At 54.1% G+C, this 27,270-nt stretch overlaps 8 protein-coding genes across 8 annotated transcripts; 3 read left to right on the forward strand and 5 right to left on the reverse strand.

Moving 5' to 3' along the window:
• Positions 1-2,978: 2,978 nt before the first annotated feature.
• Positions 2,979-3,797, reverse strand: J4E78_001555 (uncharacterized protein; the record flags this gene model as incomplete). Its single annotated transcript, XM_049362212.1, has 2 exons — positions 2,979-3,185; positions 3,234-3,797. The coding sequence occupies 2 exons, from the start codon at positions 3,795-3,797 to the stop codon at positions 2,979-2,981; spliced, it is 771 nt and encodes a 256-aa protein (XP_049227495.1).
• Positions 3,798-7,409: 3,612 nt separating this feature from the next.
• On the forward strand, positions 7,410-8,639 carry J4E78_001556 (uncharacterized protein; the record flags this gene model as incomplete). Its single annotated transcript, XM_049362213.1, has 4 exons — positions 7,410-7,509; positions 7,563-7,678; positions 7,726-7,908; positions 7,959-8,639. The coding sequence occupies 4 exons, from the start codon at positions 7,410-7,412 to the stop codon at positions 8,637-8,639; spliced, it is 1,080 nt and encodes a 359-aa protein (XP_049227496.1).
• Positions 8,640-9,635: 996 nt separating this feature from the next.
• J4E78_001557 (uncharacterized protein) lies at positions 9,636-11,743 on the reverse strand (the record flags this gene model as incomplete). The annotated part of the gene is made up of 3 exons (XM_049362214.1): positions 9,636-10,869; positions 10,917-11,311; positions 11,378-11,743. The coding sequence occupies 3 exons, from the start codon at positions 11,741-11,743 to the stop codon at positions 9,636-9,638; spliced, it is 1,995 nt and encodes a 664-aa protein (XP_049227497.1).
• Positions 11,744-13,961: 2,218 nt separating this feature from the next.
• On the reverse strand, positions 13,962-17,145 carry J4E78_001558 (uncharacterized protein; the record flags this gene model as incomplete). The annotated part of the gene is made up of 2 exons (XM_049362215.1): positions 13,962-16,992; positions 17,039-17,145. The coding sequence occupies 2 exons, from the start codon at positions 17,143-17,145 to the stop codon at positions 13,962-13,964; spliced, it is 3,138 nt and encodes a 1,045-aa protein (XP_049227498.1).
• A 338-nt stretch (positions 17,146-17,483) lies between these two features.
• J4E78_001559 (uncharacterized protein) lies at positions 17,484-19,338 on the forward strand (the record flags this gene model as incomplete). Its single annotated transcript, XM_049362216.1, has 2 exons — positions 17,484-18,599; positions 18,646-19,338. The coding sequence occupies 2 exons, from the start codon at positions 17,484-17,486 to the stop codon at positions 19,336-19,338; spliced, it is 1,809 nt and encodes a 602-aa protein (XP_049227499.1).
• A 470-nt stretch (positions 19,339-19,808) lies between these two features.
• J4E78_001560 (uncharacterized protein) lies at positions 19,809-21,452 on the forward strand (the record flags this gene model as incomplete). The annotated part of the gene is made up of 2 exons (XM_049362217.1): positions 19,809-20,238; positions 20,302-21,452. The coding sequence occupies 2 exons, from the start codon at positions 19,809-19,811 to the stop codon at positions 21,450-21,452; spliced, it is 1,581 nt and encodes a 526-aa protein (XP_049227500.1).
• Positions 21,453-21,785: 333 nt separating this feature from the next.
• On the reverse strand, positions 21,786-23,521 carry J4E78_001561 (uncharacterized protein; the record flags this gene model as incomplete). The annotated part of the gene is made up of 5 exons (XM_049362218.1): positions 21,786-22,325; positions 22,407-22,801; positions 22,875-23,088; positions 23,143-23,285; positions 23,371-23,521. The coding sequence occupies 5 exons, from the start codon at positions 23,519-23,521 to the stop codon at positions 21,786-21,788; spliced, it is 1,443 nt and encodes a 480-aa protein (XP_049227501.1).
• An 895-nt stretch (positions 23,522-24,416) lies between these two features.
• Positions 24,417-26,833, reverse strand: J4E78_001562 (uncharacterized protein; the record flags this gene model as incomplete). The annotated part of the gene is made up of 5 exons (XM_049362219.1): positions 24,417-25,269; positions 25,319-25,497; positions 25,548-25,855; positions 25,905-26,515; positions 26,718-26,833. The coding sequence occupies 5 exons, from the start codon at positions 26,831-26,833 to the stop codon at positions 24,417-24,419; spliced, it is 2,067 nt and encodes a 688-aa protein (XP_049227502.1).
• Between the last annotated feature and the right edge of the window lie 437 nt (positions 26,834-27,270).

Raw genomic sequence — 27,270 nt, forward strand, 5'->3', positions numbered from 1 at the left:
ATATAAATAATTAAATAATTATTATGTCCGCATCCTGCGTCTGAGTCTCGCCGCTATTGGCACTCATGCTCGGAAGAAGAACGTGGAACACTGTCCTGCCGTTAGCGGTCAACGACTAGCCAAGTATAATGGCGGTAGGTTCCGATCGCTGCGTGATGCGCGACGACGCAGGAACGTGGGGGTATACAGCACACGCGGACGACGAAGCTTACTACTGGCCACAGCGCGTTCTCGGAGGCTTAGTCTAAGATGATAAGCAGCCTATTAAGACTTCTAGAAGAAGTCTATCAACTAAATCCTGACTCTTACCACCACTTCCATTGGAAGTTTTACGCGAAAGGCCGCTACCAGCCGTTTTTCAACTCGAGCGTAGGGCCGTTCGGGCCGCTGGCGACGTCGAGCAGAAGTAAGCTGCGTACATGCGCAACGAACCGGTCTTCATCGCGGTCCGCGACTGCCTTGGCGAGCGGATGTAAGCTGACTAGGGCTTGTGACGTGAAAGCTCCCTCCTTCCGAGCAAGCCACGGGCGATCACCAAGCAAATCGTTCGTCGCCATCCACCAGATTTCGAAACGCGCTGACCAGTCATAGGCACCAGATGCATGATATTACACCGCGCAGTCCATCAGCATCGTCTCGGTTCTACTTCTACCCGTGCTCGTGCTGGATCTGGTAGATGTGTGGTACACGTCAGACCGTATTCGAAGCCATTGTCGATGCGTCGATTGAAACTGCCGCGAAGGTCTCGGTGGCATCATGCATGAAGCTCGAGCTTCTGACCGCAGTGCTTACACTCAGTACGTAGACTTCGTCCACCTGTTACATCTACAGTGCGTATAGCAGAGCACTCGGCGCAAAGGATGTCGCAGCACTGAAGGATATAGACAGTGTGACGAGAGTTCTTGTCGTGCATACCGGCGCCACCCGTGCCGTTTGAAGAGCGACTGACAGCTTAAGGGGAACTCAGGATTGCGGGGCCCTTGATTGACAGATACAATGTCACGGCACATAGGAGCCGGCGTTCCTACTCAGATCCCCACATAGTGTGGAGATGTGATACTACCATCCTCTATACGCCTGTGGTAGTCCATCAGCCGGGGGTTGATACGGCCGAGCTCCTGTTCTCCGCAACATCAGCATGAGCTCAGTGCTCGATGTCAATATCAGAATCTACCCACTTGCGCAAGTCGGCACAGCGTTATGTAAGGACCGTTCATCTTGCTGATCTCCTTGGTCTACGCCCCAGGAGACCGCATGGCACCCGTGCCTTCCAATCGCACTGGCTAAATCAGTCTGTCAGTGCTTGGTGCATCTGCCGAAGAATGGTCTCGACCAGACATCACTAAGAATGTGAAACTTCCTCAGTAAGATAGTGGCAGACGCAGGGGATGATGACGAGGATAGGTACGGTGTGCGTAGCTGAGACCCCCTAGCATACTCGCGCTATGAGCCCATGCATACAACAACAGTGGCATGTAGGTAAGTTGTTACGTGCTCGCGTGGAGAAGGGACTGTACCACGTAGCTTACACATAGGGCTGACTATGCTGACCAGTCACGAGCTTGGAATGGAGGTATACGAGGGATGCTGGCGTCGATCACGCCTTCTTACTACTAACATTTCTTACACAAGCACCGATATACTCGGAAAAGTCGGAGGTAGGAGGCACACGACCCATGCGTACCGTCATAGCTAAGCAAATAGCGCAGCCACAGCGATGATGCATCTTACCCAGGCGACAGAGCGGATTGCGCAGTGCTATACGTAACAGACCCGAATGCGTGACCTGCATCGTCAAGGCAGACTACGCGCGCATTGGCATTCATCGCGAAAGCACGTCATGTCCCCGTGCCCTTTGACAGGATTCACACGAAGGAACGCACAATGTAACAGTGTCCATCGCTTCTCCATAGCGGGCAGGGCACCAAGACACGAAAGGCCCGATTGCGGCGCCGCACCCATCTCCAAACCGTCTGCGCGAAGGTACGGCACCACCACCACCGTGCCGCCCTCAAGACACGCGAGCCGCGCGGGTGAAAGCCCAAGCCCCAAACCTCTGCCGCAAAAAACGGTTGTCTCGTGTCCACTAACCACATGAGCAGCCGCGAAAAAAATAAATAGAGCCTTGTCAAGTCATAAGCGAACCTGTCACAGCGCTTTCTATTAAGACATCTGAAACCAGTGCGCCAAAAATCGATACAATCGTGATTGCGGCACAACTGTACTGTATTGCGGCGCAGTTCGGCACAGGTGGGTGTGTGGTAACGGAGATGGGTGCCCCGTTGAAGAAGGAGCGAGGGACCAGAACAAAAACGAGGGCCCCACAAGGCGGCATAAAGTTAGTTAGGGCGGTGCGAAAAGCGCACGCGCGAGCGACAGAAAGGGAAAATGAAGAAGGGTTTAACGGCTTTGGGAGCGAGATACGCGATCTCGTTTTGTCTCATTCCACGTGTAGATGCAGACGCGCTGTCTTTGAAGCTTGCAACAACCGAAGAGACGCGCAGCAGGGATATGTGATGTGCGCGTGTTGCACATGGGGAAGCAGAAGAAGGGGGCCGCGCACATGGCCTGTGAGATCTAGCTGCGACTCAACAACAGGAAAGGAGATGAAGATGATCGTTATATGTATTTGAAATAAGATAACTCAACAAATGTAGTTAGTTAAGCAAGGGTATCGAGCGAAAGAAGAAGATAAATGACATAAAAGGCGAACGTTAAGAAGCGTTGCGCGCTGGTTTGCTGCTTGTCGTGCCCCATAGAACTCCCTGACCCAAGCCCATGCAAGCCGCCCGTTTTTTTTTCTCGCTTTGCTAAACGCCGGTGTGTCTGTGCCGCATCGCGGGAAGCGTTTAGACTTAGACATGTTGTCCCGATGGGACAATCCCTAGGAGTGGAAGAATCAGAAAGGAAGAGCGATGCGGCGTGGTTTACCCGCATCCTCCTGCCGTAATAAGCGAGGCTGACACTGGCGAGGTTGACTAGGTGGTATGGTGCTGGTGCAGGAAGGGAGGGAAGTTCATGGGTGTGGGCTCGATGGGGCTCATCGCGTAGGGTGCAAAGCCTTGCTGGACGTGCTGGACGTGGTGGTCGAATTGCGTGTAGGGTATGGGTGTTGGATCGATCTCTTGCCATTTGCGAGAGCATTGGCGTGCAGTCCATTTTTCTTCTGCGCCGTAATCGAGCATCTAGAGGAGTCAGTGGCTGTACCTGGGATCGATGGTGGTGGTGCATACCTTTTGCGCGATGATGTCGAACTTGTTTTGCACCCAGTAGTCATGGGCTTTGCGCAGTGCTTGGACGTCTACTTCAGTCCACTGACGCATCCGTTCTTTTAGTCGCTTGATACGCATCTGCAGTGCGGGTATTTGGTACTGCCTGCCGAAGTCTTTGACAAAGCGTGCTGCGATGTCCTTCCAAGGCATGTGCTCTTCCTCTTTGAGCCGAAGAAGTAGACGGTCTTCCTCACTGAGCTCAAACTGGGACGATATCTGTGAGTCGGATCGCTTTCTTCGCTTGGGCTCTTCTTCTTCGTCGTCTTCCCTCTGTCGCTTGGTTCCGTGCGAACGAGGTGTCTCCAAGGGTAGAGGAGCGATCGGTGTGTACATGCGTCGGGGTTGTGGCGAGGGCATGTGGCTTGACGATAGCTCTGTTGATGGCTCACTCACTCGGGGACTATGGGTTGGGAATGCCGGATAGTAGGCTTCGTGGTTCGCATGAATGCCCAGTGCGTTCATCGTCCAGGAGCCGTCCACTGCGGCCGAATGCAACGAGTCTGAACCGCTGTGAGTCCGGTCCATGAAGTGAGACTGTCTCCTGTAGCGAGAAGTGGGCTGATGCAAGACAGTCCTTGCGTCGGATTGGGGCTCTTCAGATGGCCGTGTTGACTCTGGTACCACGGATTCCCGAGAGTAGACGGTACCTGGAGAGATGGCTGTTGTTGAATGCGTAGTGGACACTGGAGCTGTTGCTGAGTAGTAGGATGCAGACGCAGGCGGTGACAAGTTGACCTGCGCCGTGTGTGGAGGTATATAGCCATATGAGGCGTATGTGGTCTAGACGACGGCATATGAGCAGCCGATCTCGCAACAAGGGTGAAGTACAAACCTCGCTATGGCACTCTGGGGCCGAAATTGAGGGGGCATACCACCCAGTAGTCGGCTGACAGTTGAGCTCTTGAGAAGGCAAAGGGCTTTCTGGCAAGCGTGGATTGTATGAATGGAACGACTGTGGAGACATAGTGCCAGGCGAGGAGGCCAACGCGGGGTAGTACTGAGGGTGGTAGGGACTTGGCCAGGACGAGGCTGACTTGTCTTGGAGATGATGCGGAGGGAGGATAGCACCTTCAAGTATGATAGACATGACAACTGCGGCTGCGGGTAGGATTTGAAGAAGCTTATGTGCTGCGCCTTACTGCTGGTCGCTAATGTAGCAGACTGGAGACGGGCGGTAGCAAGAAGAGGATGCGGCGCACGGTGATGATATTCAGGCTCGAGCTGGACGACTAGGCTAGGGGAACGCCTCAGTCATATTTATCAAGATGGTAGCGGTATAGCGGCCTCGAGTGCAGGTCACTTCTAGTGCGTCGACTCTAACGTGCCACCCCCAGTAGGCTTTGAAGGATGCTGCTGCGCACTGACGGTCAGGCCTGCACGTTAGCGCCCCGAGCTTTCACCCTGCTCTTCTCTTGTCTCTACGTGGTTTGGCGGCCCTGACCCCAGCATGCCATGCCTTGCGCTTGAGCCGCGAATTGGCCAGCCATGCAGCGTTGCTCGACGGTTGTGTCCGGCCCATTTGCTGGCCCGGAACGCTGCGCTGGGTTTTCTAGGTGGTGTCCTGCAACAACGGTGATCATGACCGTGTGGGCGTCGCGGCAGCCTTGCTATCGGATTCCGCTACACGCCTGGCCGGCCAGGGTGTGCCCGCTACACGGCACCGTGGCTAGTGCGCATACCTGTGGTTTTTGAGGGTGGAAGTCGAATGTAACCTTCAGTAAGGCGGCCACCCTGACGTCGGCCCTGACGTCTGAGACTCCTCCCACAATCGCGACCCAGCGGGTTAATCTCTTTTCGATGCAGCGTGATATTGACGAACCTGTCTGTGCTGGCGGCGCCATAGGATGCCGTCAACAAGGGGTGCACTCCATCGCGCAGCAACGAGGAAATTTGGCCAGCCGTGTCTTCCCATTCGGTGCGCCTGGACAGCTGTGCCGTCGAGCTGCCTCAAAGCCAGTAAATTGCCCCGCATAGGGTGCGTAAGCTGAAAGCGAAGGACGCGACGGCGCTTAAATGCACGCTTGCGGTAATTTTCATTGGCCGCTAATATACGCTTCGGCTGGGCAATGACCGCTAATTCGCCCCTTTCGTCCTTGTTCCCACCCTTCCAACTCACCTCCTCTTCGTCGCACCTCTCACACAGCACTTGCTCACGATATCAGCGAAGATCACTGCCACCACAGCTATCCACATCACGTCGCTTGCTAGCGTGTACGTCTGCCATGTCGATTCTCGCCCCACACCACGGGTCTGCTCCGTGGAATACCGCCGACAGCGACCTTCCGCACAATGCTCAGTGGGTGTGACCCCCCACCGCCATGGTACATATCTGCTACTAGTCAATCTGGGCTGTGCGTTGTTGAACGGCTAAAAGACTTCGTTTGTGCGGCGGTCCAGCGCCCGAAGACCCCGCTTCCTTGTTGTCTTCCAACGGTGATCCTCACTCGTTACTTTGTTTGCCGTGTTTCGTCGGGGGCTTCGTATCGGCAGAATACCTGCGACACTTCTTGCGTTGAAGAGCGTCCTTCATGGTCTCTCCGTGAAGTGGAGCGTGGGTGGTGCCTATGGTGACGCACTGAACTTTGCGACCGCAGCAAGCGGCGGCTCCAGATCTTGGTACACTGCCTTTTGACTCTTGATATAGCTGCGACTCCATTGTTTTACGTTCGTCCTCCGACTTGCAGTTTCTGTCTTGCTTTTTTTATGGGCGCAGAATCTGCCTTGATTCACTCAGCCTTCCCGGTTGACAACCGTTCCGAAGTGAAAATCGAAACATACACGTTGCGGCACTTGGTGGATCTGTTCTATCGCGGTTATTTGCAATAACTACGCCGTACAGAACACTGTTGCACGCGACCTGAGGGCTGGATCCGCACTTTTGCCTGAGATATTGCGAAGTGACGAAGTTGGCCACTCACATCGCAACCACTGCATGCCCGCCTAGAGTCGGCAACATCTTCACCGTTAGGGATACGGAGCTCATATGACCTTCTCGAAGTATACGTGGGTACAGCGAAGGATTGCGTACCTGGCCTAAGGATGCTGCCATCCGTCCCGCGCGCCACGTTGGATGCCTTGGAGTCCTGACCCAGGCGTCCATGATCTTCGCCGCAAGAAACACCGATATGAGGCTGCGAGTGGCACCTATGCGGCGCTGTAGTTCACTATCCGACTTACTGAAATACTGCGACGGGATCTATGGACGATATAGACGCTCGTTTGCAAGGCTGTGTGGACTTCGCATCTCGGAATAGCACGGGGCGTAAGTTGAGCCACAATGTCTGCTTGGCTCGCTCGCTGCGCCTCACACCGCCCGACTATTATCGTGCCATACATTTGTAATGTGGTCCCGCTCTTGACTTCAACTCTTTGTGCGATATGCAGCAATCCTTTTGTGGCATACTTCGACTTGCACAAGCACGCGCGCTGTGGTTCAAAAGCGAAACGAGCCTCTCGGGGTCATCTAGTGCGGATCCACTGGCACCCGGCCTCGCAAATGCTGCCCCTCGAGTGATATACGGGTCGATCTAAAAGTTACGCTTGCTGAGAACGAGTTTTAGTAGATCAAAACTTCTGAGCTACAAGGTCACGATGAGCGTTCCGACCAAGCAGTCGGTAGCCTATGCCGGATCGGTGCGCAGTCCGACCGCCTATCGAGAAAGACCTCGGGACGCATGCATGCAAACGCAATTCTCAACATCGTCTAAGCTCGCCAACAATCTTTAATCTCCTGCAAATCCTCGAAGCTAGACCACATATCTCAGAACCAGATGTGGAGTTTGCAGCCTCGCGTTCCGATTCTCCAGGCTAGCTCGAGCGACTAGGCCGCATGTGAGGCGCTAGTGTGGACCCTTGGGAATTGCCAAGCACGTTACATGTAGCGTGGTAGCTTGCGTCAAACCCGGGGAAGACATTACGCATCACCAACCAGCCCGCCCATCGCCTCCGCGTCCTTTCCTATCGTCGACCCCGAATCCTACCGGAAGTGGTGCTGCACATCCTCGCGCCGGCACCTGTTTATCCCCGATCCTCTTATTGGCACCGAGTGCCGGAAGCGCGCTTTGAGCCCCAACACGTAGGCGGCAGGCGGCTGGCCTAGTGCTGTGTAGCCGTCGCATAGCATTATTTATCCCCAAAATGACGGGGTTCAATCTCTTCCACATCCTCGGCGACGTCTCGCATACGTCATCGAAGCTCATACTGATATGGGCGATACACTCCAACAGCAGCGCTGAGGGTGAGTTGGCTTTATCACCACTTGAAGCTTGCGACATGGGCTGACGTATGCAGGTGTATCCCTCATCACCCAGGTCCTCTACGCGCTCGTCTTCGGCACGCGATATCTCGATATCTTCAGCTCTTCCATCACCAAGGATGGGTGGCATACGTGGAACTTCTCACTGAAGGTACGGAGGCCCGGCATACGTCTACACGTACGCGGCTAACCGGTCAGATATTCTACACGCTATCATCGCTGTACATCATTTTCTTGATGACCAGTGTATACGCGCGCACAAGGGAGCGAGAGAAGGCATGGAAGTTTGGCATGTACTGTCTGTTAGGCAGCATCCTCATCACCCCATTCTGGTACCTCATGTTTAGAGATCACGTTCTCGGGCACAGCACCTTTATGAAGGTAAGATGCTTACACACCCTCAGAAACCCGACTGGATGCTGACATAATAGATTCTCTGGGTCTTTTCCGAAATCCTCGAATCCGTCTGCGTCATCCCGCAACTGCTCCTCCTCCGTCAAACCACCGTACCCACCGTCATCGACTCCTACTACCTAGTCACACTGGGTACATACCGCGCCCTATACGTCCTCAACTGGATCATGCGCGGCGTCAAGGAAGACGACTATCTCGATCCTACATCGTGGGTTTGGGGTTCCATACAGACGGCTCTCATGATTGACTTCGCATGGGTATACTACACGCGCCAGCGCGTGAAGCTCCGACACGGCGGCGTGGTAGACTCGGATGACCTGGGTCGCGGATGGATCGTGGGTCGATTCGTGGGCAGGAAGAGCATGGACTTCGACTATGACGAGGAAACCGCTGGACAGCGCAACGATACCACGCAACCAAAGAACAAGTGGGGTCGGAGGGGCATCTCAGTTTCTGCGGATGAAGGCGTAGAAGGTGCGCCAAAGAGGACGAGCCCGGAAGAGAGAAGGAACGTGGATCCGGAGAGCCAGCCACTGGCCGATCCAGCTGCATTCGAGGATGAGAGCGACGACGATGCGCCACCTCCTGGCGCTGCTGATTCAGTGGCGGAACAAAGTGGTGTAAGGAGGGATGAATGGGACGACGATTTGGATGATGATGCTAGTGAGCATGACGCGACATCAAAGGCCGTCAAATGAGTCCACAAGCATGTTACTTAGATGGGAAGTATGGGATCATACTCATTTGGGCACGACATCACCGCTCTACCTCATTGCATTGTTTGCATTTTTACAGCGAATTCAAGATATACATTCAGCGTCACAGGCTACTTCATCACGCATGCTTCTACAAGTTGGCAAAAACGGAGTCCCATCGTACCGGCTCAGCTGATATATCTAACCTGTGTAGCATCCCAAGCATCACGAGCCAACTTACTCCTTCGGCCAAGGGGCGCTCTGTCCGCGCCAAACACACCTATCATGCCAGACCCAGTGCTGTGTTCAGAGCCATGCATAACAAGCACCCACATCTAGAAGTCGCCGTTCTCATCCCTGTGGTTTCGGCGATTAAAAGTCTTTCTAAACGCACATCCATGTCCATCCATATTCGTCACGGTGTTATTCCCGCGCTCCAGCCCCCACGTTCGCGTTTAGCATACCCAGGTATCTTACGCCTTTCTCCTTTTGTGGTACAGTGCATTGCGATGTGCTGGCATGCCGGGCACGTGTCTTTGCCATACATATGTGCGGGTGGGTACTTGAAATAGCTGGGTCCGGGGTTTTCGGTTACCGAGGAGGTGGAAGGATGCGAGTTGTAGGATGGCGTTTGGGGCTGAGAAAGGAGGAGGAGGAGGTTGCTGGGGTGTTTACGGGCATGTGGGGATGTGCATTGCGACATGGATCGTGATGAGCTGCTGGGTTGTGGCGTGGGATATGCACCGACATACGGTTTGAACTAAGTATAAGTTGTGCTGCTGCTATGCATCATGTATGTAGCACAGGCGGCGGACGAGAGTGGAAAATGAAAAGGGTCACAGTAAGCGAGCCAAATGGATGGAAGAATACGATTATTCATTAAGGAAAAAAGGAAGCAGTTTATGCCTCTCTAAAACGCCGCCCAATGCAGGTATCATCATACACTCGTCAACAACATCGCCACATGCAAAACTCCACTCCATGCTCAGACATCATCGTCTAGTACTTCAGCTCAACAGGCTGAACCCTCCTCTTATGCATCTTCATCTTCGTCGCCATTGTCGAGTTACCACCACCGCAAACACCCTCGGGGATATCGAAACTGTTCGTGCGGCCAGTAGGAGCGTAAACCGCACCCTCACCAAGACCACGCTTCGCGAATCCGCTCCAGATCTCGCAAACGTTCTCGCCGCCGGTGAGCGCCTTGTCGGCATCGACGATCGCGTCGCGAGCAGAGACAAAGGTGGGGTTGCAAGGCTGCAGCGCCATACCGTCCATGACGATCTTCATAGCGAGGTACTTTCCGTCAGACGGGATACCCTTGCTGTCGAGCTTGGGGAGCCAGTCATCGTTCTTGCCGTACTTGTCGATGAGGTTCCAGAGGATCTCGTAGAGCATAGACGCCCAGATGTTGCCGATGGGGTGGACCTTTTCGTAGAGATCGGCGTCGGAGTAGACCTGTGGGTTCTTGTTGAGGTCGGTGGAGTAGAGGTAGTTCCTGATTCCGAGAGGACGTCCGCTGATCCAGTCGCCCATTGGGTATTCGGTCTTGCGGGTGTCGCCGGCCTTGAGACGGATGGCGGTCGCGTAGAAGTCGCTCCAGCCTTCACCCATGCCGCCGGATTCGAGCAGAGAAAGGCAACCGGCGTTCAAGGGACCACCGGTGAGACGGTTGGAGAGGCCGTGGGTGTACTCGTGGATGACAACTCCGGCATCGAAGCTGCTGTCGCGGTAAGGGGTTGTCGTGTTCCAGATGTACATGCGCATGCGTGCTGGCTGACCGTCGGGAGGTGTGGCGAAGTTGGCGTTGTTCTTGCCGGAGCCATCTTGGGCGTTGAGGTAGACAAAATCCTGACCGGCACCACCAGCGCCGTTGTTGTTGATCTCGAAGTTTCCGGCCTTTTCGTTGAAACCTAGGGTGTGCAGAACATCGTGGTACTTGTTGGCAGTGTAGAAGAGCTGGGTAATGGAGGCGTTGGCATATCCCATCCAGTCGGTATCGTTGAGAGAGAAGGGGTAGTCGAAGACCAAATCCTCGCTCTGGGGACGAGGAAGGTTGAGGAAACCGCTGTTCACATTCTCCCAGTTGGTGTGGGCGATACCGTTGTTACCACGGGTCGTCTTGAACGTCTGCTTGCCATCGTTGTGGTATCCAAACTCACTGGCTGCGGGGGAGAAGTCATCCTCCACAAGCTTGCGGTCACCCTCAAATGGGTCGTTGATACCCCAGGGGCTGAATGTTGTTAGTGCTGAACATATCTAGTAGTCGTGGCTACTTACTAAACCTTGTACTCAGCATCGGCAGAGTAGTCAACAACGGCGTGAACCTTCTCGCCATCTTCCGCGTCGACGTAAGACAAGAGCCAGTTGCTCATGACATCAGTCTCAATTCTCCAGGTTAGAGCGAGCTTGCCCTCCTCATCTACGAGGTAGACCAGGCGCGCTTCGGGCTCGCTGACACATCCGGTAGTCTTCTTGATAGCGTAGGTCTCAGTAGCCTCCTTCGCCTCAGCGATAGCTTCTTCAGCAGAAACGGGAAGTCCAAGAACGTTGATAGCCGACTTGAGAGCATTGGCGGGCGCGGCGTTGTCGCGTTTGCTCAGACTTGGCGGCGCTGGGATAGCACCCTTGTAGAACGAGTTTCCGAAAGAGAAAACATTGCCATCACGACCGACCTGTGGGGTATTAGCACGATATTCAACATAGAGAGCATATGTGTTTTTTAGATGCTATTGACTTACGTTGACGTTGAAGTCCGCGGTATCGATGTCAAGGCCGTTGGCGGTTTGCTTGAAGTAGAAGTGGGCTACTCCGTTGTCGCCAACGTACGAGTCCTTGACAAGACGGAAGGTAGCATCCGGAATCGTAGCCTTGACCAGGTCGGTAGCAACGTCCTCCGCACTAGCACGCTTCGCAAGTGTGTTGATGTTGGGATCAGCCACAACTTCGGCCACGTTCTTGTAGGCAGCAGCATGCTTCATGCGGTACGAGTCCAAGTCGACAGCGCGGCGAGTAAGTGTGCTGCGGCCTTGCCATGAAGCGTGGGGGTGGCCATAGACGCTGATGGCAGACAGCGATGCCAGCGACGCGAGAAGTACGGAACGCATCGTGGGAACGAGTGAAGTAGAAATGAGAGACTAGGGACAGGTGATGTGCTCAAAAGTAATGCTTTGAAACAGTATACCACTCCTCTTATACATGAACAGCTGCCTCGCCACATCTACCCCCCGAACGACTCTCCACACTCGGTCCTGACCCTTTTGAGAATACGGAGCGAATGGTTGATGCAACACCAGGCGCGTACGATTAGTAGGCCGTCCACGCGACAAGGGAACGATCACCGGCTGCCTTTCTCGGACTGGCTGCACGCGTAGTCGACCGGCGCGATGGTAGGAGACAGCAGAGCGGAGGCTTGGCGACACTGTGAAATAGGCAGGCAAGCTTCGGAGGCCCTGTTATATTGGTCTGGGCATTATATCGTGCATTGTGTGCCCGAGGCGACGATCCTGACCTTCCGGATAGAGCCATGGGCCGGGAGATCACAAATGTTTCATGCGTTCACATGGAGAAGGCAAAAGTACGTTTGCGGTATCGGACGACAACGGCGGCGGAGCCCCTGAAGTAGCGTGCCGTCGCCTTGCCCGTGAGGAGGAAGGGAATACGCGTCGCTACTTTTGTTTTGCCTGCAGGAACCCGTAGGAAGCGGCTATGGCAGACTGCCAACGAACACGAGAATGTACCGGCAGCAGACTTGTCTCGCAGAGAGGTCCTCTGACTCCGGATAGGCGCATGACGAAAGGACTAATTAGACACTTCGGTGTAGCCGCAGCTGTAGTGGAAAAGATAGTCAGGCTGGGCGCATTGGTCGCCTGCCTCTTTCGCTGTAGCGGGTCCGTGTTGTGGCTTTCGAGGCCCGCTCCGTGGAATTACGATCGCTGCCCAGAGGCGATCGAGCGTGCAACATAACGGCGCATGTGGCTGCGACGGAGACGCAGGGAATTGCGGGAGCCCTCTCGAGATGGCGAAATGCAGCGGAGGAGTTGTGGTTGGAGGAAGTAAGCACGAGATGAAGCATGCCAAGGGAGCTATTTTAGTGTAGGGCCCCTTATCTCCACGATAAGAATGACTCTCCCACGATTCAATATCTCAACTACGACGAATGAGGCGAAACTCAAGAGAGGCCCTACTTCTGCGCCAGAGATGTAGCATAGAGAGTTGCGCCATCCTTATCTCAGGACCTCTCAACGCTGTCTGCCTCGACGGTGCATGCGCACCCACGCGACATGTGCGCGTGTCTTCAGTGATCGGCAAAACCGCCACGAGTCGTCCGCCCTTCCGTCTCTTAAGCTCGAGCCTAATGAGTCTCTTCGCATGTAGCTTCAGTTGTGTGCTGTGCGAACGCTACCATCTCTTAAATAATCTCAATCATCCTCTTCGCCCGCTCCGGTAGATCCCATGTATTCTCGACTTCACCCAAGAACTTACACGCACCAACCAATCTATACCTATCCCTTACAGCATCCTCGTGGACTCCAGATTCAGCCAACGGCTTTAGTACAGATGCGATTACTGATCCCTCAGAATCCCATGTATTGTCCCCTTCCCTACGTCATTAGAATATTGCTCAATCCTTCCTTGATCAGTGCTGTATTGCTCTTGGATCTCCGTTGGAGCATTTGTATAACGTCTCCATCTTTCGTCCGGGACAAATGCGTTGATTTGTAAGAGCTCGAAATGTTACGTGACATCTCTGGGTCAGACATGTGTTCAAGCACATCATAGCCTTTCGGTGCGATAAATCCAGCGATGGTTTCTTCTTGGCTTTCGCCCCAGAGACGAAGAATGTGTGATCTGTCCGTGCTCTTGTTGTCGATGTTTCCGTGCTCTTGTACACCGAGGACATCGCTCGAGGCCGGAAGCCATGGCATCGGCTTGTGGAAATTAAGGCTCCAGGAAAATGGGTTGTGGTCGTTTGGCTGGTGGCCTTTTCCTACTGCACAACAGAGACGGCTGATGGACCACTTCTGTTCTAGTGACAATCTAGTAACATCCGCGTAGGGTTCCCGTATAGACAGACAACGTGTAAGTCTGGAGTAAGATGTATGAAGACAAAGCTGCAAGCGAACCTTCGTTTTGGTCAGCTTCATCTGTAAGCACTAAGCCATACAGGATTACAAGCAAGCCAAGCATCTGCAGAAACAGAAAAGACCCACGATGGCAAGGCGCAAATACACACATTCGTTTTCTACACTCTATTTACAAAAGCCTTGATACTTCGACATCTCAACTAACAGCGCCCTATACCACGCACTCGTCTTTACCCCCTCAAAGCACGATCAAATTCCCAATCTTAACCCCCTGACTCCTAAAGTAATACCTGCGCCTCACACCCACACCAGTTGCCCTCCTCAACAACGCCATTGTACCCTCCCCTCCTCCCACCATGATCATGGGAATGGGATTGGGTCGTAGCATGCCAGTTGGGGTATACTGTACATCATCCAGGAGCGGCTGTACAGGGGGTTGTTGCGTCGCTGCATCAGAATCGGCAGTATACCTATTCTCGTTGGGTTCGTGTTCAGGAAAACTAACAATGATGACGAGTTGGAGGGAAGAGGCGTCGGGTGGGTAAGCGGGGATGTTGTGCAGCTTAGTCGAAAAGGAGCAATCGCCTCTTGGGATGGCGATAATTTGGTGGTTTTTTGCGACCTCGAGCGGAAGACGGTCTGTGCAGAGAGGTGTGGGGTGGACGTAGATATTTGACCAAGTGAGCGGGTTATCTGGGCTGTATGTCATTTCTGGGTCTTTGGTGTCGGGCATGGGTGCTGCGCCGGGGCCGGTGGGAAGCGCGGCGGGGAAGAAGTGGCGTTTCAAGGTTTGCTCAGATTGATCCTGGGATTGAGATGCTGCGGATGTGGATGTGGGTAGTGGGGCGGAGAGGAGGGCTTGGAGCGATGAGAGGAAGGTGGCTAGGTATGACGGCTGACTATCGAGTGCTTCGGGGTCTACTTCTAGATCGATCACGTCGGCGATGTCCATGTCGGATAGGTTGCTTGTTTCGCCGAGCGCATCGCTGAGGAGGTCCGCCAGCGTTTTGGAGGATGCAGGTGCAGGCTGCGGCGGTACATCGACGACCAGGTCTAACGCATGCGAATCTCGTGTTCTTGTGAAGAATGGGTCAAGCGGATTGAAATTGTCGATGGTCGAACGAGACATGAAGACCTTCTCATCACGGCCCAGGGCTATGTTGGAGATGGCATAGATGCGGAATTGCTCATCCAGGTCCAGCTGCTGTCGTACTGTACGTGGTTTGTCTTGCTCACGAACCATGCCAAGCCTCAGCCCACTCATAGAGTTGACCAAGATGCCTTCCTGCACTCTTTGGAGCGCACCTGTCAGCGATGTGCTTGGCATGTTGGGGAACGAAAGGTCAAAGGTAGTCCTGACAGCCAGCACTGAACTTGTAGCGTTGTGCGGGATGAGCTCGGGTGGCAAAGTCCATGGATAGTAAGTGTAGTTGGAAGGCGAACGTATGTCTGATAAAGAAATGCTGGGATGGTCGGCACTGAACTCGACGAGTGGTGACTCAAGCGTCTCGATGGTTGGCATAAGATGTAGTCTGGCAAGGCTTGCAGCATGCCAAACGTCGGTCCGAGCGGCTGTCGGAGAGATACTGAAAGGCAAGAGAGCTGGTGGAAGAGGGCATGTCTGAGGTACTTCTAGGATTGGATCAGGATCTGGCCGCGTCTTCTGAGTGGGACGGAGTCTCTTCGGAATGATCAACGGGTGCCCTTCGGTCGTGAACACAAACGGCGCGTCCCAGGTATTGAGCGGATGCGACGGGTCGAAAAGCAGAAAAAGGTATTTTGCAGTTTCACCAAGGAAGAAGCTCTCCATGCGATCGTTCAGTTCTCCAGTACGTACATCCTGCAGACCGGCCCACCCGCACTTAGTCCAGCAACGTCTTTTGATGTCGCGCAACGCCATTTCGCCTACATGGAGATACCAAGGGTCTTTTGTCGCCTGATAGAGGTACCAGGTCGATTCAATCCACTCTGGTCGACCGCCCCACCAGCGAAGGCCATGCTCGATGCTGCCAGTCGCAGTCGACCATCTCTCAGGCATTGCGGAATAGCGAGTCCAAAGAGCGGTGTAGAGTAGATGCGTCTCGATAGCTTCATCGAGCTTGCCGGCCATAGTCAAGAGCCCTTGATAGAATGCACTCAGACTATCGACCCAAAATGCCCTGATAGCACCAGTGTATAGATCGACTTGGGCGTAGTGAGGATGCTGGTGTTGCGCTCCGCGATAAATTTGTCTCCGAATGCCATCGTGCGCGTCGAGCCAAGTAGCAAGGAAGGCTTCCGGAGAATCAGTGGTTTCGCGTGCTTTGTCGAAGGGTAGTCCGGAAAGAAGAATATGCGACTTGAGGGCATACTCAAAGAAGCTGTCAATGCCTGCTCCAATACCCGTGTAAGAATTTACCCACTGCCCTGTCTCAGCGTCGATGCCGGCGCCAATGAGCCCAATGCTGCTTCTGCGGTGCCACACAGCCCAGAAGGCGTCTTTGGCCAGCCTCTCGTACTTTGGATCGCCAGTGAGTCGACTGAGAACTGAGAATTCGAGGACCAGACTCCCGGCGCCAGCGCTGCACGTCTCAGTGACTTCGGTCCCCTTATCACTTGGGTCTCGGCCACATTGGCCATTCTCGGCATCCATATTATTTGGCGATTTCGCATAGAAGGGTACTCCGTATCGAAGGTTGACTCGAGGGTAAGGCAGGCCAGTTGGCGTGTTGAAGGCTGGCAGCAGTCGATCCGTCAGGTCTACAGCAAGCCGTAAAAGTTGTCCGTCGTAAACGAATCCATTGGGCCAGAATGTTCCTTCACGCCCTCCTTTCTTCTCTGTCCTTGCATCGTAACCTCGGATGGGTAGATCTCCAACTGCAAACTGGTGTGCACTGAGCAGTCCACCAACACCGCGGATGACCGTCTCAAAGACCTGCACCTTGCTGTCCAAATCGAAGCCTCTCGCTCTTGCCCCACGACCACGAGGGCCTGACGAACCATCTCCATAGTTCTCTACCAATAACTTAACACCCTCTTGGAAGTCCTCTAACGGTCTATTGGATCCGGTGGCATCGTTCTCGGGCGTGGAAGCGAGGATAGCGAGCGTCGACAAGCTGTCTATCAGTGTCAAAGAGTAGTTTCCGAGAACGTCGTTGACTTCGATATGGGCGGGGTTATGGCGATCGCGAGTGAGGGGTGCGCAAGTGAGTGGTCGTAGCTCGTCTTCTGGGAAGGCATGTTCCATGTAGTTGTCGAAACCATGGTAGAAGATGTCGCGTGTCTCTTGTCTGCGGAATTAGTACACATGTGACATTTATGATTCAATAGAATTACCTCAGTTCTGCTATGGCTTCATCGGTCATGCCATAAGCGGGCGTCGTCCAGCAACCTATACATAGCAGGAGGATGCATAGTAGCTGAAAGGGTGCTCCTCCGGGCATTGGCGCATGTCGCCGCAGAGGCCTTCCAGTCAGTCGCATGGGCAAAGAAGTCCCTGTGAGGCGACATGTGACTCGAGTCTGTCAGCGGCGGGAGGCGACGAGGGAGTTGGTGTTTAAGCGGGGCCACATGTTCGGCGTTCCTGCTGGACTGGTGAAGCCACGATTGCCATACGACACGGCCGAATTTCTGGCGAGGGAGCAGCGTCATTGCGCCAAGCCCTGCTCCATCAATTATTTCATCGCAACACCGTCGACACCACGACCCCCATGTGCCCGGCCCATGTTTCCTAGAGGCGCCTTTTCTTCTTAATTTGTATTTTATCCCCCCTTCTCTCGCCATGCTCCCCAGAACCGCCTTCCGCGCCCTGCGCATGCGGTCTGCACTGGCAGCGCCGCGCATCACACCCATAGCTTCCACCTCGCAATGGACGCGCTCATATGCCAAGGTCGGCAAGCCAAAAGACAACACCTGGAAACCCTCAGATCCCATCAAGTTCGACGAGACCAACAAAGCGCGGCCCAACCCGGTAAACCCTTCAGAGCAGCCCGAGTTCGACACAGAATCAGCGCCCGAGAAGAACACAACACCCACACAGCCCTCAAGACCAGTAGAGAGCGCAACACAAGCCTCGAAAGATGCTGGCAACGACTTCAAGATGTCGGAGCAGGAGGAGATGTCTGGACCCAAGTCGCCCAGCGAGAACACCGACCCCACCACCGAGAGCCCAGAGTCGCAACAACCGCAAAAACCACTACCAGACCTACGATATGGAATCCCCTCGACGTTCGCGGAGGAGCATGCTGAAGCCGATGGAAAGGCGAAGCGAGACCCCAACGACCCCAACGAGTTCTACGAAGACCCGACACCAGGCGCTGCGGGAGGCCGAGAGGGCGGTAGTGGCGGCGAACTGCCCAAGTCTGCATACGAGACGAGCACCGACAGGCGGCGGAACCGTGTCGCCAATTGGTCCTACCTCGGTATGCTACTTTTTGGCACAACGGGCGCGCTCTTCATGGGCCGAAACTGGGAGGACGAAGAAGAGGAAGCCGCACACATCGATGCTCCAAACGGTTGGACATTGGGCGGCATGTACGCCCGTGCGGCAGCCCGTATCAACGGCCAGAAGGCATACTACACAGAGCCTACCTTCCAGAAGTTGCTGCCAGACAAAGACAAGATCCCCGGAGGCGCACCAGAACTTACCCTGGTACTCAGCTTGGAGGATCTCCTGCTACACTCAGAATGGACTACGAAGCACGGCTACCGATTAGCAAAGCGACCTGGTCTTGACTACTTCCTCCGATACCTCAGCTCGCAATACGAACTCGTCATCTTCACTTCCGTCAAGTCCATGGACGCCGACCCCATCATCCGCAAGCTCGACCCCTTCCGTCTCGTCATGTGGCCACTGTTCCGCGAGGCTACCCGCTTCGAGAAGGGCGAGTACATCAAGGTGTGTTTACTTTCTAATATATGAGATTTCCGCTAATGATTCCTAGGACCTCTCCTACCTCAACCGCGACCTCTCCAAAGTCATCATGATCGACACCGACCCCTCGCACGTCAAGCTCCAACCCGAAAACGCCATCATCCTGCCCAAGTGGAAGGGCGAGCCCGGCGACAAGGGCCTCGTAGCCCTGATCCCCTTCCTCGAATACCTTGCCATGATGTCTCAAACCGGTACACCAATCGACGTCCGCACCGTTCTCAAGTCGATGGAAGGCAAAGACATTCCCGTGGAGTACGCCCGCCGCGAGGCCAAACTCCGCGAACAATTCAAGCGCGACCTCGAGCAGCAGCAGAAGAAGACCAAGGGAAGTGCCGGTGGCATGTTCATGAAGAGTCTGGGTCTCGATGGACCGAAACAAGGCATGGTTCTGGGTGACCAAAATATCAGTCAGGGCATGTCAGAGGGCAAGATGATGATCGACATGTACCGCGACTTCAACAAGCAAAACTACGTACATCTGGACAAGCAAATCCGCGAGAACGGAGAGCAATGGCTCAAGGAGATGGCTGAAGAGGAGAAGAAGATGCAGGAAGCTCAGCTCAACGATATGAAGGCAGGCGCATTCAGTTGGTTGGGTGCAGGTAACTCGGCGCCTCAGACCGCGACAGTGCCTTCAGCAGCGAGTGCACCAGAAGCAGCAGCTAGCCACCAAGAGGGAGTACCACCTACCCAGACACGGTAGAGGAGCTGCGGATTGTACGTTTAAGGATTTGAAAGATACCACGAAAAGACACTGTTCCACTCTGATGCGGATATGACAGGAGTATTTCGCCCGGGAATGGGTGTCCTGGATATCTATTACATGTACTATATATGTTGAATACATAACATAACCATACACACTCATGTTTGCAGTCACTTTAGCCACCGTCGTTGAGCATGGAGACGAATGCTTCAGACCGGCCTGGTAAACCACCGCCACCAGTATACGCGAAGCTTGGGCGCATGAGTAACCTTGCTTGAGCATTAGATTTGGGAGTGGAAGCAGAAACGAACAGCGATAAACTTCATCTTTCTTGCATGCCTCGGCCCGCGGCGTTAACACCGGAGCTAAAGGTGGGGCAGATTCGCCCTCCGTCATGCATCTCCCAGCCGCCTGTACCACACTTCTCTAGAGCTACCTAAGCTCTGTGACCGCGTGCCCTCGCTACCATGTTCCAGTTCACCTCTCTCGTAACCAACCCCTTCGCATCCAAACCCAAACCACCACAAGACGCCACTCCACCGCCGACAATGTCTGAGGACACCACCACCAGCGCCACACCAAACCCATTCCCTTTCCTACGACTCCCCTTGGAGCTGCGCGAACAAATCTACTCCATCTACTTCACGCCTGCCGACCATCTTGTCCGCAGCGAGGAACTAGAAGCGAAAGGCTTCTACGGCGGCGTCTACCAATGGGACTTCAACCTCTGGCTCGCAAACAAACAAATCTATGCCGAAGCGAAGACAGTGTGGAGGAGAGAGAATGTTTTCGTCAAAATTGCTACTCCATGGCCGAGCGCGGGTATGTATCGCGTTTATCTAATGGCTACGGATGGTGTGCCAGAGCAATTGGAACTTACCGGTCGCCGAGGACGCCGTGAGCTTTTCCCTTGTCTTTCTTCGTCGTTCGCTGTGCATGGCTGATATACCAACGCTGTAGTTCTAGTTAACCACATTTCCTCCGAGGGTCTTGTGCCGATTGTTTGCACGGATGCGCGCGCCGATGCGTTCAACAATTTCCATGCGGTAGTGCAGATTACCGCGCCGTTCCATGGCGAAGTACCTGAGCATATGGTTGTGATGCTGGTGGACGATCTGCCCTTATTCACGAAGACGTGGTATTACAGCGCGTTGTCTTACCCTATGCTCAACGAGCGGCTATCTACCACGTTCGTTCTGCGGGATCCGTATGGCGAGAATGGCGAGGCAGTCATAGGGGAAGAACAGCAAGACCACAACATCCCCCTCCCTCTCCAACGCAAGCTCCTTCTCCCATTCGAACACGTCAAGGGCCTCAACAGCACCCACATTCATGGTTACTCCCCTGTCGTCCGCGAAGAACTTGCCAAGCTCCAAGCCATCCCAATACCCACACTCCGCGAATCCGTCGAAAACGCTACAGACCACATGCTAGCCGGCGACGTCCTCCTCGCCTCCGCGACTCCTTCTCCCACCAACACCCTCACTGCCGACGAAAAGCACGCCGCCGCCCAACAAGCCCTCGACCTCTACAACAAAGCCTTCCACTCCATCCACATCCTCATCTCCGGCCGCACCCGCCGCGTCCTCGCCGACGACTTCTTCCACGAAGCCATAACCACGGGTCGTTACGCCGGCCAAACCGGCATAACCATCCGCGTCGTCCTGCGCCTCAAACTCGTTTCCCGCACCATCGCCGCCTACAACGCCCTCGGTCAGTACGCCGAAGCCGCCTTTTGGGGTTTCCGCAGCATAAAAATACTACAGGAGAGCCTAAACCCTGATTTCGAACACTTCTTGACGGAGTTCCTGGAGGGCAGCGATGTAGGCTGGATTTACGTGAGAGCTGGATTGGCGTTTTGGCAGATGGAGAGGGATAGGGAGGATTGGATGGGCGAGTGGATTGGGTATGCGGAGGAGCCGTTGGCGGGGAGTGAGCGGTTGTGGCAGGAGGCGAGGCGGTATGTTAAGAGTGCTGCGAGGGAAGGGGTTAGGAAGGAGTTGCAGGGATATGGAGTGCCCGGGGTTTATCTCATGTTTGGCGACTTCAAGAGTAGGGAGGAGGCGGAGAGTATGGTTGCGGACGATGGGAGTAGTACTAGTGAGGAGTAGAGATGTGTGTGAGCTGGAGGAGTGAACGGGACTTCATGGACTGAGACTTCTCTTGCTGCCCACTTCCTAGTGAACTGAAGTTCGTTCCGAGGGACGATTCCTCCAGAAGAAAGGTCCCATGCTTAGTCGCTCTCTTGATGCCCTGCAACAAATAGCAACATTGTCGGCGAGTATTATGAACAAGTCGAACCCCTCACTTTACTTTATCGTACAATTATTCCAAATCATGCATCAAGTTTGTTCCAAGAGTTTGTAAACTGTAAATTTCGGTATTCCTACCATTTCTCAATCCCACTCATCAATCTTGCCCATCCATCCCTTACCCAGGCACACTCAAAGCCCATACAAAAACGTCATCTTCGCATCCGCATACCTCGCCCCATCCAACCTCTCCGCCTCAACAGCCTGCACGCTCTTCCCCCTCCTCCACGCCACTTTCCTCCTATTCACCCTGACAAGAATAAACCTATACGCCGTATACCCCAGCAACGCCGCAACCACAAACCCCAACGTACCATAAAACGGCACCAGATACCTCGGCGCATACTTCTTCCGATACAATTGCGCACCCACCACACCAGCGAGGTTCCCGAAGCCGTTTACACCCAAGACTAGCGAACGTTTTCCGGGCTCGGGGTTGTTGCCGCTGAGCCAGGCGACGGTTAGGGGCGCGGAGATGTAGGAGCCTGAGAGGAGGATGCAGAGGCCGGCGTATTGGGCGGGGTGTGAAGGTGCGGTTACGGTGATTATCAGGCCGAGGAGCGAGATGAAGATGCCGGTTATGATGTGGTAGCCGCGTTCTTTGCGGCGGTCGGATGAGAGGGCGAAGAGGTAGAGGCCGATTGCGCCGCAGACGAAGGGGGGGACGGACATCTGAGCGTTGTTTGGGTTAGCTTGTCATCCCAAAATTTGAGCACATGTGTTATGGGTTTGAGCTTCAGTGTGTGAACATACCAAATTCGCATCCAAACTCGAATACCCCAACCCCTGCACCACCATGGGCATGAAAACCGAAAAAGCCTGACTAGGCACACTGGCACAGATATTAAAAAACAGCAAGAACCACAACTTCCAATCCGTCGCCGTCTCCTTCGCATCTCTCTTCGTCAGCCTCTCCCTCTCCACGCCATCCCGCCCAAAGTCATGGGAAGTCCACGCAGAATTATCCTTGATGATGCGCTGGACAGCAAACACCTTTTCTTCGTGACTGAGAAACCATGCTGAGCCTGGTCCGGCGGGTAACCAGAACCACGCGAGTATGGCAATGAGGATGGTCAGACTGCCTTCGATGATGAAGAGATACTGCCAATTATGCAGACGTGTGTTGTTGAGGTGGAAGATACCGAATGCTTGGAATCCGTATTAGCACATACATACATGACATACAGTACGGGATTACTGAACAAGGTAACGTGAACATACCAATAGACCCCGAAAACGCGCCGGCGATGGCGTATTGGCCGTAGAAAAGACCAATCCTGACGGCCATGTCGTAGCGCCCGTAGAAGGTGGACAGGTACGCGATGGCTGTAGGGTAGAAGCCTGCTTCGAAGGCTCCGATCATTAGGCGGACGGCGATGAGGCGGCCGGGGCCGCGGATGAAGGCGTGGGCTAGGGTGAAGATGCCCCATCCGATCTATCTTTTCGTATCAGAAATGCCAGTTTGAAAATAATGGTATTGTAGGCTTGCCATGATAATAGTAATCCAATGCTTTGCGCCCAGCCATCTCCCCACCGCCGCCGACGGAGGCTGGAGTAACACGAAAGTGACGAAGAAGAGCGAGACTGCTAAGTTGAGATCGTCCGGAGTTGCGCCGATGTCTTTTGTGAACCCTGCATGTAAGACGTTAGGGAGAACCGTTCCTTTGGTGTTCGTAGGATCAGCATCATGGGGTTGACCTGATCGATCTAAACATACCTTGCGTCTCCGCATTCCCAACATTCGATCGATCTAATCCATTGAACAGGTACAACAGGGACAAGCAAGGTAAAAGTGCAATGTCCATTTTTCGGTTCACGCGACTCGACATGCAACGCTCCTCCGGACCAGGGGCTTCCTCGTCTGTCATTGTTGGAGCTTGGTTTCCCAAGTTGACCGTGGAACTCATGACTGCGGATTTGCTGCTGCTGCTGCGAACACAAGTGGAAATAAGAGGATCTCTTTCTTCTCTAGTAGTAGAAACCATAGTAAAGGCAAGTTCCGCGCGATCAAGTGGCCAAGCTTGCCCTAGGTAAAAGAACGCCCTTGACCATTTTCCTCATTGACATGTACGTAATTGCTTTGGTGAGGCTCTTCAGCTCCCACGACCCTAGTCTCTGGCCTCCCGTGACCCATTGTCGATATGTTACCGCTTCTTTTCACCCCATTGAATTTGTCCGATCAAAGGGTGGTTATACAGCTTGGCCTGCAGGAGCCTCTAGATCGAAGCGTGCCGGGCTAAGCTTGGCCAATCGGAGCCCACCGCGCAAGGTGCGACCCCTGCTCGCCGGGTGGGTTTCGACTATGACACCTCGGAGCGAGAGCCAAACGCTGTTTTTGCATATGGTTGCTTATCTCGACAAGAGTGGTAAAAGGGCTTTCGTGGAGGCAAAGCTGAATTGGATATGATGACATCGTCTACTGTCATCGAATGGCCGTCGCGATAATACGGAGTGATGGAAACTTCTCGAAATGATCTTCCCTATGCCCTCGCCGCGCGGCAGCTCGAAGCAGGAACTTTATGCACTACACGTGCCGTTACCAAGTTCTTGTCTCGTTTATCGGTTATAGCGTCGACCGGCCCTTCGTGGCCCAGCAGCCAGCAAGGTGGTAAGGGCTACTTGCCTTCGGGCGTTTCCTCATCAGTGTCACTGCAGTGGCGTGATTGGTTGTACAGTCCGCGGGCATAAGAGGGCGCCGCGGGGAGAATAAGGTTTCTGATTAATCACTCGTCCGGGTAGCATTCCCGGTGGATGAAGTCTGTTTCAAATGAGTAAGCTGTTATGTAGCTTCAATCCGTCACTCTGCATCCAGGTTCGTAACTCTTGGTACACAGTGCCAGCTGTGGTGTTCAATGGGTTTCCTTGAAGTTCTGCGCCTCGTTGCGCATTGTACTGCGTCCCGGGAGTGTTGATGACGAGACCGGGGTCGTTGCTTTGCTCGAAGTGGCCATGACCATGGGAGAGGTAGCGGTCAACGAGAGCTTTGAGATCTTGCAAGACTTTGTAACAGTCTCTGGGGTAGTTAGTACCGGTTCGTGACTCTTCCTCGAACGTGCGCATCGCAAAGTCTATCTCCAGGGTGTACACGGGAGTATTAAGCGCGGTAGCCGTGGGTGCAGTGCTGGAAGAGTGGAGAATCTGATCTAGTATCAAGATAACAGCTGCGTTGAACACGAAGTGTAGACCGGCTTGCAGCAGCTTCCTTGTAGATCGTAATCGCTTGGCTAAAAGCAAATTTCGCTGGGCGGCCTCTGGACAGGCCTGAACATATTTGCTGTGTGCATGTTGCTGCACAGACCACGAGCCATTCATATAGCGTTCAGCCACGGCTTGCTTGACAGCGGCCAGGAGGATGGGCCGAGTCGTGAGGACGATGAGTTGGTTGTAAGCTAGATGGAGGGACAATACCGCGGGGTCAGCGTCAACGTCAATAGCTAGCACCGGCGGCAGGTTGAGTTTCCAGTTTTCGAGTTGGTCCAGAGCCTTGTCCACATTCAAGGTCGAGTAGCCACGTTGGTAGTGTCGTGGTGCGATTTTGAATGTCTCGCAGACGATATAGCCAGAGATGCGGGACAACTCTACGTGTGCTCGGAGACCTGCACATGGCGGCATTGAGCTGGGAAGTTTAGCGGACGCTCTCATATTTGCATGTGTAAGATACTTACGGCACATCGCATGGTAGAGGCAGCCTTATAGCTTCATCAAGCAGAGTTGGCGGGCGCCCCATTAGCACAGAAAGCCATCTGTCTAAAATGTAAAGCGTCCAGAATGTGCGTTTGCTCGCTTCATCGTTGCAAGACCTGAATGCACCATGTATAATGGCAATGTGAATCGCTAAACTGACCTGGAGATTGTAAGTGCGTGTCTTGTATGCAGTGCTTCAGTCTCTCTTACATATACGTATGCTGCGTCTCTGCGGTTCAGCTCGATGAGATAGAAACCCATAAGAGTCAACACAGGGACATCATCCAGGGTGAATCGCACGGTATCTAATGGATTCCCGAGGAGCTTTCGCGCACGCTTGAAGTACGCCTCTCCCGCATGCTGATCTGAGCGTCGGGAAGACTGATGACCGAAAGACGTAGCTAGGGCGAAGCAGACATGGTAGAAGGCTAAGCCTCGGTGAGTGTCGTCTGTCGTCATTGCACTCAGCAAGACGGAAGGAGCCGTAGACGTGGGGAACTGGGTAAGATCGCCCCACCCTGGTTGAGGGTTAGTGAAAGCACAGTCAGTCATCCACGCATAGCTTACAGTATATTCCGCCAGACAGAAATTCGCCATTGCCATCCTGAATGTAGGCTCGCAGTTGGGCAAGCATCAATGCCATGTCGTCCTGGTCCGGAAGCCATAACGGATCCACGCTTGGATTGGGTATTGGTCGCGAGTCGTATGTCTGATAACGTCCAATTGATGCAACAAATGAAGACCCATCCGCCGACTCGGGCTGGAAAGTCAGAGGAACCAGCGTAAGCATGAATTGCTTTAGGTAATCCAGGAACGTCGCTCCAGACGTTTCACCGAAGAATCTCGGGGTGCCACAAGGGTCGACAAGCAGGCGGCCATCGTTCGTGTCGGCTTGATCCAACTCCATTGAGACGGAAAGAAAAGTCGGCGCGGTCGAACGCGTTCCTGGCCCGCCATGGTCGAGCTGTCCAATGATCTCGGCGGCCTCTTCAGGTGCAGCGATTTTGAACCCTGTCTCGAGTGCTGCACAACGCGCTCGCAAGCGTTCGAGCTCGTCTTTGAGAGAGTGCTTATCTGATTCCGGTGCTGGGTACTCGCATTCGCGTGAGGTTTTGCTGCATCGTTGACACGGCTGCTCCCCCGAGCATCGAACTCGACGAACGTTGCACGCGTTGCATCTACGCGCCGTACGTCAGTGATGAGCTTTAGACGGGTGCTTGCACGGTGCATGACTTGAGCGATGCGCGTGTTCTTGATGCTGCCGATGAGCCCTGCTGACGTATGCGCTTGCTCTTCGCCTGGGCGACATCCATCGGCACCGTAGTACCAAGAAACCACAACCAGTACCAATGCGAAACGTGAGGCTGGGAATTTACTCACGCTCTTACGACGCGCTTTCGTAACGACGGGTCGACCTTGTGCCGTCTTGGATTAACAGGCAGGCGCTGCGGCTGGGGAGAAGAAGATTTGGAGGAAGGTGTGAAGTTGGACTGCATTTCGGACCGAACGGTTCAATTCTGTCGGTAGTACACTCGCTGCCATGGATTGTGTGGGGAGGGATTGTGGGTGAGGAACAGTAGCACCGAAGAAGGGAAGACGCGAAAGATGTTCGGAAGCGTGCAGTTGGCGGCTCCTGGACCCCACGAGCCTAGTTACACGGCACATCACCGTCATTGTTATGTTGAGACTTTGTAAGGACCATGCCACTGGCATTTGCAATGAAGGCGAAGAGGATAAAGTCGAGAATGCGATAAAAGAAAAATGTGCTTCATGTGCCACATGTTGGTTGCACTCACGATCCAATCACACGATCTGGGTATGCCTCCATAGGAACCGGAGGGCGCGATGGCAGGGTGGCCTGATTAGCCTGCGCGAGGCTGCTGCAAGAAGCCATACCACCAACACCACGATACCTCCACCGGTATACACGCTT

This window comes from Alternaria triticimaculans (genome assembly GCF_023758025.1).
Source record: "Alternaria triticimaculans strain BMP 0046 chromosome Unknown scaffold_1, whole genome shotgun sequence".
Taxonomy (NCBI): domain Eukaryota; kingdom Fungi; phylum Ascomycota; class Dothideomycetes; order Pleosporales; family Pleosporaceae; genus Alternaria; species Alternaria triticimaculans.